The sequence below is a fragment of the Gigantopelta aegis genome, chromosome 8 (genome assembly GCF_016097555.1).
Source record: "Gigantopelta aegis isolate Gae_Host chromosome 8, Gae_host_genome, whole genome shotgun sequence".
In the NCBI taxonomy this organism is placed as follows: domain Eukaryota; kingdom Metazoa; phylum Mollusca; class Gastropoda; order Neomphalida; family Peltospiridae; genus Gigantopelta; species Gigantopelta aegis.
The window spans coordinates 15,574,995-15,588,449 of NC_054706.1; the positions used below are offsets into that span (position 1 = coordinate 15,574,995).

The following is a 13,455-nucleotide window of genomic DNA, read 5'->3' on the forward strand; positions in this document are numbered from 1 at the left end:
TACAGTAGAATCTCATTGTCTTGAACACTGTTGGTGCATCAAAGTTTGTTCGACCCATCGGATAGTTCGAACCATGCATTCGGCCATTGTCTGGTGCTTCTGTAACACAAAAATCAATCAGACAACCTCGCATATTACTGTAAAACCGGCTTGGGCGAGATGGTCCGATTGACTCATAAATAACGAAGTCATCGTCAAATGTCGGATGAGATATATATTGGTAACAATTATTTATCACCGTTAAATAAACATAACAAACACACTGGTAGTCTGTACTTATATATATTTATTAATTTAAAAAGTAGTTTTTTATTATGCTGCTGTGACATATTGACAACATTGAGAAAATATGGAATATCATCCGAAATATGATTGACAAAATAGAAACGATCGATGAAAAATTCCTACATAAATTATTTTTTATATTACTTTGGATAGACTTAGCCGTTTGAACTAAATATGTTTAATTTTACACTTCGGACCAATAAACTGGTTTGACAGAATGCTTGTGTTCGACCGCAGGGGTATTCGACCAATCAGCACCAAAATAAAAGTGTTTAATAGAGAAAAAAATCAGTATTTTGTTCTTGGTTCGAGAATACCGGTAGGTTTGATCATTGGGCATTCAAGCCAATGAGATTCTACTGTGTTTTATATCGAAATATTATGATTAGAACCGAGTAAAATTCAGAATTTTTCCGATTGAACGTGGAAACTGGCGAAACATTACGAAATGTACCGTTAATTAAATGTTCACTTAGCCTATTTTTATCAAAGTTCTCCCCTTTCTTCTGGCAAGGGAGAAATCACTTCTACTTTTTCAATTCTAGATTAGGGCCTGATCTGGTACACCAAAGGCTGTGGTATTTACTGTCCTGTCTATGGGAAAATTAACATAAAAGATCCCTTGCTGTTGTTTTGGTAGGGGTATCAGTGGATTTCCCCTTGTTCTCTCTCTCTTGACCAAGTGTTGAAATTACAATATGTTAGACACCAAATAGCCATAGTTTAAAATGTGCAGAAGTGTAATGAATAAAATATTCCTTACCTTTTCTCTTTCTCGATCATTTGTTGAATAACTATAATGTTAAGACAACAAATTTTGTTTTGTTTCTTTTCCACTCTTAAAATGTGACTTGAAATATCAATAGATCATACCGTAATTTTCTTCGCCTGTAAATCGATCTCGGCTATAAGTCGAGTCCCTAATTGTAGCCCTGAAAACGGTTTTTTTATGCTAGACCCATTTAAAATGTCGACCCATGAAAAACAACTTATAAATATGAAATATTTCTTATTTTCAGCACATGTGAACAATAGTACAATATTTGAAAAACGTGTAAGTATTTTACAAACTGGTTTTCAACTTTTGTACTATCGCATTAATAAAATTCCAATCAAACTATCATTATTACATAGCATCAAAACGATGTAATTTTCTGTGTGAAATAGATTTCAAAAACGTGTAAGTGTATGCCTGGTGTAACTGCTAGTAGCATTTAAAATGTTCCATTTTACATAATGATGTAATTTTCTGTGTGAAATAGATTCCAAAAACGTGTAACTGTATGCCTGGTGTAACTGCTAGTAGCATTTAAAATGTTCCATTTTACATAATGATGTAATTTTCTGTGTGAAATACATGTAGATTCCAAAAACGTGTAAGTGTATGCCTGGTGTAACTGCTAGTAGCATTTAAAATGTTCCATTTTCCATAATGATGTAATTTTCTGTGTGAAATAGATTCCAAAAACGTGTAAGTGTATGCCCGGTGTAACTGCTAGTAGCATTTAAAATGTTCCATTTTCCATAATGATGTAATTTTCTGTGTGAAATAGATTCCAAAAACGTGTAAGTGTATGCCCGGTGTAACTGCTAGTAGCATTTAAAATGTTCCATTTTACATAATGATGTAATTTTCTGTGTGAAATAGATTCCAAAAACGTGTAAGTGTATGCCCGGTGTAACTGCTAGTAGCATTTAAAATGTTCCATTTTCCATAATGATGTAATTTTCTGCATGAAATAGATTCCAAAAACGTGTAAGTGTATGCCTGGTGTAACTGCTAGTAGCAGACTTAAACTTACAATGTTAAAAATGGGTCTGGATTGTTCTTTATGATCCCCAAAACAGTAATGTAGCACGGTTAATATTAGTTTCAATTATAAGTCGACATTCAGTGAATTTTTGGGTGAAAAAAATTCAAATGGCGAACACTAGCTGCATTAGCATTATGTCAAGTCACAGTCGTCTACATCTGTAGGTTTAACTCGGCTATATGCTTCTCTAGAACACATCTGAATCCACACATTAAGCTATAATAGGGCTGCCCAAAGATAATAAGATATCTACTCATTTCAATATAGTTAAGAACAAATGCTTCAAGTCCTACCTTGAAAAATATGATAATTGTATAATGTATTAAGTTGGATATTATTACTATTAGGAGATAACCAGATGGATTTTATAGATTTGCTGGTTTTATTGTCTATTTGATCCTGCAAATGTCATTTTCGACCAAAGGCATTAGCCTGAGTTTAAAAATTAAACAAAAAATCAAATAAGACAATAACATCTGCAAATCTAAAAACTCCATATGGTTATGTCCATTGTAAACTGAATAGTTTTTCAACAGAACTAACTGTATATTTGGTATTTCTTGGAAAAAAACCCTGGCTACAATCTAACTGTAGACCCTTGAACCATCAACTTGACCTGTTCCATTTGCTAATGATGTCACTTTCTAACGTCATTAGCTTTCCAAGCGTTATTTTCATTTGATCCCGGAAAAAGAATGTAATTAATCAATCACAATACAGAACACACTCACCATCAGTTTACAATAAGTGTTTATAATTTAGTCATTTCCTAATTTAAAGTTAGGTTATTAGTATGGTTGTATCTTTTTATGATTAAGGTGATTAATATTATTATCTTGATTATTAGCATAATTTTTATGGTGATTGTTATTGTTCTTATGTTTTTGTTATTATTATATTTAACATGATTTCTTGTTCTTTTTAACAGTCATATATTGTGGAGTTCCAGAAGCAATAGCCAATGGATTTATAGCCAACAACGAAAGTAAACCTGTCACTTATGGCTCCAAAACAACATACAAGTGTTACCCAGGTTTCCAAATGGAAGGTTCGGCGACAGTTACTTGTCTGAACACTGGAAAGTGGAGTACACCACCAACGTGCAAGAGTAAGTGTCATGTTTGGTTTGAACATCTTTTATTGACCTTGAGATACGCTCTATTGGGATTGACCGGCAGACAAAAGTCTATGTTAAAGGTTGACTTTATAATAAAATGATGAACTATGCAGCATGAGCTGTACAGTTTAAATCCATTTTAATGTATATTTTGTATTCCCAGTAATGATTAAAAAGTGTTATTCCTACTTTGGCTTTCACATAAGTGCATCAAAACATCTTACAAAATACACTAAATGTTCCAAACTTTATCCCAAAACAAGAACACCTTATATGTGATGTTATTTTAATGTTTTCAGTACATAAACTATACACAAATTAGACAAATTACGTCACAATTCAAGAAAAAATCAGTAATGAAATTCCCACTGATTCCCAACACTAGCTATTGGTAAAGGCTCTGACAATTCATATCACAGATATCACAAATGCCATTGGTGCCATCAGTATGGTCAAGTCGTGAAATTATCATATAACTCAAACTAATTGATGGTCATTATTTTTTCATAGTAGTTTCTTTTCTTGTATTTTATGTTTTTAATAATAAAAGAACTGCTTTAGGTATCTTTAAAATTTATACAGAAGGATGTGTGTGTGTTTTGACTTTTAGTCCAAGACCAGCTGAATAAAATATTATTTATCCAGAGCAGTTGTTTTTACAGATGTACTATATTTTTTGTGACTATTGACTAACTATGGGAATGGTCGAACAGTGATTAGAGCAGTGGAAAGTCCCTTATTTAGGTGCCATGGATCACTAGCATATGTCATGTGGTGCTTTAACTATAACCAAGCATTTTGGACTAGATCTGGCAATGTTTATATTTTACATTATATGCCTTGGAACTAGACTATAGCTACTGTCTTACACCAGAAATGAATGTTACATGATGTAACAATGTAAGGCTGAGTCAAATGAGATGATTTAAGAAATTGAGAAATTAACCACCAGGGCCCATGCTTATAAAACTTTTAGAGTCCAGTCTCAATCTCAAATGACGTCACACGCATACAATTTGTATGGCGTTGCCATGGCGTTACTGTCTCAGACTCTATTAGAGTCTCGAGTCTAAACTCGAAAAGTTTTATAAACACCAGGCCAGGTAGATGTATAAACTGGTAATACAGGGCAACAGAAATAGAAAATAGACCAGTACCAACCACAGTTTAGTTGTCCACGAGCATTTCTACTAATCTGTTATAATACAATCTTAATTTTAAAAAGATCATCATGTATGCAGTAATACATGCATAATATTTTTAATTTTCCAGCATCTGTATGTTCAGCTGCAGATGAAGTTACAAATGCAGTGAAGAAAACTGTGATTGGGGATGGTACCTCCGCGGGAAGCATTGTGAACTATACATGTAACTCTGGCTATGAGTTGAAAGGGCCATTGCAGATTTTATGCCAGTCAAACACAACCTGGTCACACCCAGCTCCAACATGTACAAGTAAGTTGCATCTGATGCACGTATCATATATTAACACTGTTAAAGCAAAAACATTGAAGTAAAAGTCACACAGGTTGGGTTTTTGTTTTGTTATTTAAAAATGTATGTATTTGTGTCTATTTTAACCTTTAGATTACTGGATTGATTTTTGACAAAAACCACATCACCTGTCATTTTCCATGATCTTTTGCTGTGACTTTAGACTATTTTTAAAAGTGTCCTGTGGTCACTTCTGGCATTGTTTTACAAATACCTACCACTCCACTGTTAGCCAAAACAATATAATCTACCACTGTTTTGTTGGATGGTAATATTGTCCTGGCTCATATTAAAACAAAACAATTAGTGCTGTATAATAATGGATACAAATGTAGGCTTTTGATTACCAATAGGAATATGAAAGCAAAAACTTAACTTTTGATTATAGTTGGTTGGAATATACATGTGTATATGAACTTTAGATTTTAATTATTAAGATGTACCTACTGTCATGTTTACTGATAATTATCCCCTTGTGACCCTATAGTGTCTTGCCTATATATATATATTTAGAACTTCACGTATGTTGTTTTCGCTTCCTATTTATTGCACAAATTTATTTTGCATAAGAATATATGCCACGAGACTGCATTGCGGTTGAGTGGTATGTTCTTTCGCAAACTAAATGAGTGCAATAAATAGGAAGCGAAAACAACGTATGTGAAGTTCTTTATTACATACCTTCTTTTATGTTTTACAAAAATGGTTTTAAATTTGACATAATTAACAAGACTTTTTAAATCTATGATCAAAACTCCTTTCATGGATTCATTTAACGTTAAGAATCATACACTGCGACAGCCTTGTGTAATGTTTTAAACACGATATGACGACATTTGTAAATCATATATGATGTAAGTAAATAAAAGGCACTAACTGCAGTAAAAAGAAAAAGGGAATTCCCCATTTAAAAGTCCCGATCCAGATTGCACATATGTGCGATACAGGATAAATGTATTGCTCGGTTTCAAAAGGCTTTTATCACTATAGTAAGATTGAATAGGTATGTAATAAATATATATATATATGTACATAAAACATGATGCTCTAATGACTTCATTGTTCATTTGATTTTCATGAAACTATACATACAGGAGTACAAATATCTTGAATGAGTTCGTGTTTCACCTCTCTGCATATCAAAGGTCAAAATCACTTACTAAAATAGAAATATGATGTTACAGCTCTATAGTGACTTCATTTCTTTTTTTAACTTCATGAAACTTCACATATATTAATAGGATCATGATACCTCAAGGGTATTTGCAGTATTCAGTTCATGATCTGTAATTCTTCTTCAATATCTGTTTTCTTTCATATATATTTTCATCATAGAGACTTTAGAAATAATTGAAGTTCATATTTTTCATGACTTTTGATCATGGATTTCACTAGAACCCAATCAATAAATTTTGTCTCAACTTTTCAAGGTGAAAAATAAGGGCAAATTTTGCATTGTGTTCAATTGTTAAGTTTTCGTGTTTAGCTCAGTTTTTCACAGATTATAATTCGTAGACCAATGAAACTTGGTCCATAGTTGCTTCTATGAATATTCATCTCAATGCATGTTTCAAAAAATTCATTAAAATATATTTTTTTAAATTTTAAAATGTTATACATAATAATTTTATATTAAATTAATCTTGCATGTTAACTCATAACTTTTATTTATTCACCGAATCTGTTTGTGGTAGGCAACACCTTTGATACCACTGAATTTAGTTCCTTACCGGTCCAACCAGAGGGGACTATAGGTTGCATCTGCATCCTTCTGCCCATCTGTCTGTCTGTCTGTCCATCCGTCCATCCGTCTGTCACACACATGGATTTTTTTCAAAAGGCTTTGAGATATGGTGCTGAAATTTTGTGTATAGCTTCATCATGTACTGTTACAGATCAAGTTTACTTTCATGGCCATTTACTCATTTTTAACAGAGTTATGGCCCTTGAACTTAGGAGATGTGAAAATTTGTTTTCCGGATTTTTGCAATACCTGGAGATATCAAGATGAAACTTTGTATATAGCTTTGTCATTTGTATATAGCTTTATAGATCAAGTTGAAGTTTCGTGGTGATTACCTGCTTTTGAGAGTTATGCTCTTGAAGTTAGGAGATACAAACATTGTAGGGGACATGTCATGTATTGCTTTAACAATACTCTCAAAATGCTTGTTTATTATAACTGATGATGAGAACGTCGGTAGTATAAATGCAAAGCACAGTGTTTCCCCCAGGATTTTTGTTCAGAGGGCTGGCAAAATAGTTGAATGTAGACTGAGCCCCAGAAGGCAGCAAAAATTCTAGGGGGGTTCGCGGGCATGCTCCCCCATAAAAAATATTGAAAATTCAGTTGCTTTTAAATGCATTCTGGAGTACATTTGGGTGTCATGTACACAATATATAGATATATTTTAAGATATATTTTAATAATAATGTTTATTATTATTTGTATAATGTCAAAACTTTAATCAACTATAGTTTGAAAAGGAAGTATAACTATTTTATTAAGCAAAGCACATAATACATACTACTGAATTATTAATTGTCATTTATTTTCTAGTGCTTCTAGAATTTTCAACAACAAAAATCAAATCTACTAACCATGAGATCTGTGCTTTTTAAAATTTGCTAGCCATGAAATTCACTAGTCCTACTTCTGTATGTACATCAAGGGTTCTAGAATGTTAACAAATTCACTTCTCGTAGGGCCAGTGAATTAAAAATTAACTGGCCATGTTTTAAAATTAATTTGCTAAATTTTAATAATTGATAAAATCAATAAATGAAAGTAAATAACTTTTCATCGTACAATTTGAAATACTCAGGGTGCCCACGGGACAGGGAAAACAGGGAAAATGGTTTTAAAAAATTACCTGTAGGGAAAATTCAGGGAGTTTCATTTGGTTGTAATGGAATCTAGAAAAATATCAGGGGATTTTGTTGAGTCCTATATTGTATATACATGCAGTGTTTCTGCCAGAAATTTTATGGAATTGAATGCAACCACAGTTAACAGGGGATATGGGGGGGGGGGGGGGGGTCTCCCCCAGAAAGAAAATGGGTTAAGTTTATGGTTAGGGTTAAGAAAATCATAGGGTAATGATAAGAGTAATTAAGTTTGTTTGTAAAAGAAATCTGCAAACAAATTTGAGTATGGCGCCATACCCGCTTTACTGTCTGGCAGAAACAAAATCATGTAAAAATGTAATAAACCTGAGATATTGGTGTTTTGGATTCCTTTGTCTTTTTCGTAAGGGTAGTGAATGATAGCTATTGATGACTTCTAGTGTCTCTTTATTTTTACTGAGAAATCATCTGGTCATTTTATCAAATTGTACCACCAAGGAAAATGTCATATTTATATGTCTACATTTAGCACCCAAAACACTAGAAGTCAAGAGTAGAAGGTTATATTGTTATATTTGTAAACAATAATCTTTATATTCAGCATGTAGCTTTTACATGTAGTTATAATACAACATAATGCCTAATGTTTTCCCTAAGGACCACAATGAACATTTGTAGTTTTTATGACTAGATAATATGAACAGTAACTGGAACAATAAATACACATTAATTAGTTGAAATACACACACACACACGCATGCACGCACACACACGCACGCACACACACATATATATTGTAACAATATGTTGATTATGGTATTTGGAGGTGAAGGTGCAGCTATTGTGGGTGGCAGGAGGCCTTTGTATACAATATCAGACATGGAAAATACAGGAAATTTTAATTCGAAAATGTTGTGTTTACCCTGAATACTGATATAAGTGAGATCTTGTCTGTTAGTTTGTCATTTCACACACCAGATGGGTAGATTAGTCATTGGCTACTTTTACTAGTTAATCTAGAAAAATATGCTGAAATATTAATCAGTTTAAAATAAAGTTATCTAGAACAACATTTAAAAGCATTAAACCATAAAATTAATGAATGATCAACAATACTATCACACCCCACCACAATTTGCTGCAATTGTTAAGATGTTATCGACTAACAGAGACTTTTTAACGATTGTAATTACATATTATTATTATTATATCTGCATAACATATTAGTGGCTTTATAGTAAACCTGCTTTTGATCATTCTAATATTTGTACTAGGTTAAATTTTATTTTATTTCCTAAAATATTGGGGGTTTTTTTTCGTACGTACAAAATTATTTGAAGATAAAATCCAGTTTGCACTTCTTAGAAATATTAAGACGACCAGAAACACATTGAATATACAGACACCGATATTCTAAACAAGAAAATATATTTAATATGTAAGTTTAATCGTAGAAATATTTTATTAGTCAGAAACATCTTACAATGGAGCAAACTTAGGAATGTCCCTTTAATTGGCCATTACATTAAAAAAATTAATGAAATTAGACATTAACAAATGCATGCTTTGTTACTTATAAATTGATATCTACTATTTATTTACATGTGTAATGGGAAATCACTCCCCTTCCCCACCCCACCCTCCCCCCAAAAAACATTTTTAGCAAAAATTTGTATCATACTTTAAAAGGCATATGATATAATACTCACACCCACAAATTAATGACAAATTAAAAAATAAATTGGAACCATTAAAAGAAAGGGACTCACCTATCTAATTTATTTGGTGATAGAATTTTTTCAATGCAAAACTACTTGTCATCAGAGAAATTCACAGGGTCTGTGCGGGTTTCATCCAGCCCCTGGGAGAAACACTGAAAGCAACAATTTAAAATTTAATTTTTGTTTCAGAAATTATGTGTCCTTTGCCTTCAATCTTGAATGGTGATCTTTCATCACAACAGCCAGTTATGTTTGAAGAGACTGTTACACTGACCTGCAGGACTGGATTCCTGGTAACAAACAAAACAACCAACACAGCATCATTACAGTGCCAAGCTTCAGGGAAACTTGAGGAGTCGTCTTGTGAAGGTATTTTGTTTTCTTTTGATAGCTGCACATAATAAAACAGATTATTATATAACATGCAGTGAAATATCTAAAAATATCATTGAAATTATCATGCTATCAGTCAATAAATATACAGAACTTCACATACGTTGTTTTCGCTTCCTATTTATTGCATGAGTTTATTTTGCCGGTCGAGTGGTATTTTCTTTCGCAAAATAAACAAGTGCAATAAATAGGAAGTGAAAACAATGTATGTGAAGTTCTGTATTTATTACATACCTTCTTTTATGTTTTACAAAAATGGTTTTTAATTTGTCATAACAACACTTTGTCAAATCTATAATCAAAACTCCTTTCATGGATTTGCTTAACGTTAAGAATCATACTCTGCGGCAGCCTTGTATAATGTTTCGAATAGGATGTGTTGTAATTTGTAAATCATATATGATGTCAGTAATGTCAGTGGATGTCGATAGTTGATGTAGAGTGCTGACAGTGTTATACAAATACATGCAGTCGGAACTGTGTTAAGTAGCCACCAAAGTGGGCATTGAACTATTAGCACATATCAAGAAAGTCAAGATTGATACTTTCATTCTCCATATAAGGGCGAGACGTAGCCCAGTGGTAAATCGCTCGCTCGATGCATGGTCGGTTTGGGATCGATCCCTGTCAGTGGGCTATTTCTAGCTCCAGCCAGTGCACCACGACTGGTACATCAAAGGCTGTGGTATGTGCTATCCTGTTTATGGGATGGTGCATATAAAAGATCCCTTGCTGCTAATCGACAAGAGTAGCCCATGAATTGGCGACAGCGGGTTTCCTCTCTCTATATCTTTGTGGTCCTTAACCATATGTCCGATGCCATATAACCGTAAATAAAATGTGTTGAGTGCGTCATTAAATAATTTTTTAAAAACCCACTTCACCACAAAATGTTTTAACAAAAACCCCACCACCTAAAGTGTGATGTTTAAATATAAATTACCACACATCAAGTATCAGTATGGGAACTGTGATATGAATTAATAAAAAAGAATGTTTGTGAAAGAATGATAATGCAAATTGTAAACTTAATAAATGTGTCGTGACCATGGTTCGCACGGTCTTGAAAAGTGCTTGAATTTAGGAGTTTGAAATGAAAAGTGCTTATTTTAACTTTTTGGGGAAAAAGTCCTTGAAAAGTGCAAAAGTCCTTGAAAAGTGCTTGAATTTCATGTTAGTGCGACTAACGCGTCATTTTAACCAGAAATTATGGAACAATCTCGAAAGAAATTTAGCATTTTTACTTCCGTGTTGGCACTTTCATTCCAGCACTTGCGACGTTCTGCGACCCGAATGTACTCAGCCCATTCCGGGACAAAAGCTATGTTCCGAATGCCTCAGCCGAGATTTACCGATTACTGATGAGCGTAATAGCCTCGTTTTGAGAACTGCAAACAATAGTCAGGCGAGACGACACGAAATCACTTAGATTTTGAAGTTTTTGCAAGCGCATGTTCAAATTTAAACATGCCTAGTGGAAAGTGTGTTTTTAACAAAACGTTGTGTCGAAAATATGCGTGGATCAGAGAGAGTAAGGACGTGTCAAAGGCCGTATGTTCCTGTTGTCGCAAGGATATTAATATTGGTGCCATGGGCGAGAGCGCACTCAAATTGCACGAAAACAGCGAAAAACACAGAAAAAATAAAGCGGATACTGCAAGCTTCAGCATAGCTCAGTTATTTAAGTTAAAACATTGTTCGAAAAGGCTGGTTAGGGTTTGTATTTATGGTCCCAGAAAACATATGGTAGGTCCTTGAAAAGTCCTTGAAAAGTGCTTGAATTTTATGGGTCCTTGCCTGTATGAACCGTGGTGACATATGTGTTACCATGAGGCCTGTAATTTATGGTAACCTAGCTGTACATGGGTTACCAGACACTATACTTGTTTTAATGCCTGCAAAGACAGTATCGAAAAGTTGTTATTTACAGCAGGTGGCTGATTAAAACAGGTCAGTTTACACTGTAGTAGATGATCTAGGACAGTATAAGTGTGGCCACATAATACAGGTGGCCACTACAGTGGTATATGTAGATTACTCTGGAGGTAATTGATTACCTAAGTTGTTTTATTATCTCGATCTCTTAGCCCTATTGGGCTGTTTCTCATTCCAGCCAGTGCACCATGACTGGTATGTCACTAAAGGCCATGCTGGGGAAGCACAGACGATACGGATGGCCATACCACTTTTTTTAATTGTATGAGTTATATTTGTTTTATCTGTGAAAATGTCCTTCTCAGGTGAATTTGAAAGGAGAGCCTGGTAACCTCGGCCATACCATTAGTTGTTACACTGTGCCGCTCCTGCCATGTGATGTGTTATCCTGTCTGTGGGATGGTGCATATAAAAGATCCCTTGCTACTAATGGAAAAATGTAGCGGGTTTCCTCTCTATAGACTATATATGTCAAAATTACCAAATGTTTGACATCCAATAGCCGATGATTAATAAATCAATGTGCTCTAGTGGTGTCATTAAACAAAACATACTTTTTTTCTCTATATCTTAACATTTTTAATAATTTTATCACGTATCTCGTTATGATTAATTTTTCAAGTTTCAAAAATCTCTGTACAACTCAAAATAATAAAGTGACAGACCATAGATTTTAAACACTACCGCATATTTTCCACTAGTAGAGCCATTTTTGATAATTGAAATCAGACATTTATATTTTATTATCCATTTCCGTACATCTGAAGTGTTTGTGGTCATTCTGGTGTTTCTAATATAGCGAAAGGTGCATTTCACAGTTTCAAAAAGGCAAGTACCTGTTATGGAGAAGAACTCTAGTCTATTTTTATCAATTATTGACTGTCATTGAGGGCAATATCATGTTTTATGGACCAAAGAAATTGATATCCATTGATTCAGTCCATAAAACATGATATTGCCCAAAAATGTGGTCAGTAATTTTTTTATTACATAATGTTATCCCATAAGACTTGTACATTCCTGCTTAGTTTATCAGAATCGAAATACCCCAATGCTTATAATTTCCCGCAATGTGTTAAAACTGATGGGATTTAGTGACGACACGTCATCCTATGACGTTGTATGACAAGCAAAGGAATGCAGAAATAAACATTTGAAACATTACCAAGACATTATAACCAGCAAGAGTATCAAAATCATATTAATAGCAAAATAAAAGACAAAATGTGATAAATCTGAACATACATTTATACTAAACAGTTACCGATTCCAACTGCATTTTGATGTATCATGTACATTTCAGAACTTTCTAAATCTGCAAGATATTCCTTACACAATTTGATGATTACTGACCTTGTCTTTGTCATATTTGCGGAATAAACTCGGTATGAATAAAGATATTATCTTTTTGTTGAAGGACAGCAAAATGTCTTGTCACAAGTTTGTGGTTGTTTACATTAGAATTAGTAGTTGACTTTGTGTTAGATTACCTACTCATTAATTGGATAGAATTTTTTTTGTCTCATCTTTATTTTCATTGGTTAAATCTATCAGGGTAATATCACTTTTGATCGGACCAGTGGGACCATCAACATCACTATTTATGGAAGGTCATGTGACTGGTTTTTGATCAATAAGAATGCAGATATATTTTCATTATGTAATAATAGGAGATATTTTCCCGTTTGAACATCACACTATTGTAACTTTATCCAGATGTGTTACAGGTTTGTAGAATAACCAAACTTCGTATTCATTTGCACAGGCTCAAACTAGGGTGTGTGGCTTTAAACTTTTAAGAATAGTTAAAATAAAATTAAATAGATGATGTAAAAACATTAGATAATAG

General features: G+C 33.4%; 1 protein-coding gene across 1 annotated transcript in view; it reads left to right on the forward strand.

Moving 5' to 3' along the window:
* The first annotated feature begins 2,923 nt into the window (after positions 1-2,923).
* Positions 2,924-13,455, forward strand: part of LOC121379508 (sushi, von Willebrand factor type A, EGF and pentraxin domain-containing protein 1-like) — a 38,282-nt gene continuing 27,750 nt past the window's right edge. Inside the window, exons 1-3 of the mRNA XM_041508151.1 lie at positions 2,924-3,207; positions 4,489-4,671; positions 9,468-9,647. Coding sequence (XP_041364085.1) covers positions 3,141-3,207; positions 4,489-4,671; positions 9,468-9,647 — 430 coding nt within the window. The 5' untranslated portion in view covers positions 2,924-3,140. The remainder of the gene's footprint in view (positions 3,208-4,488; positions 4,672-9,467; positions 9,648-13,455) is intronic.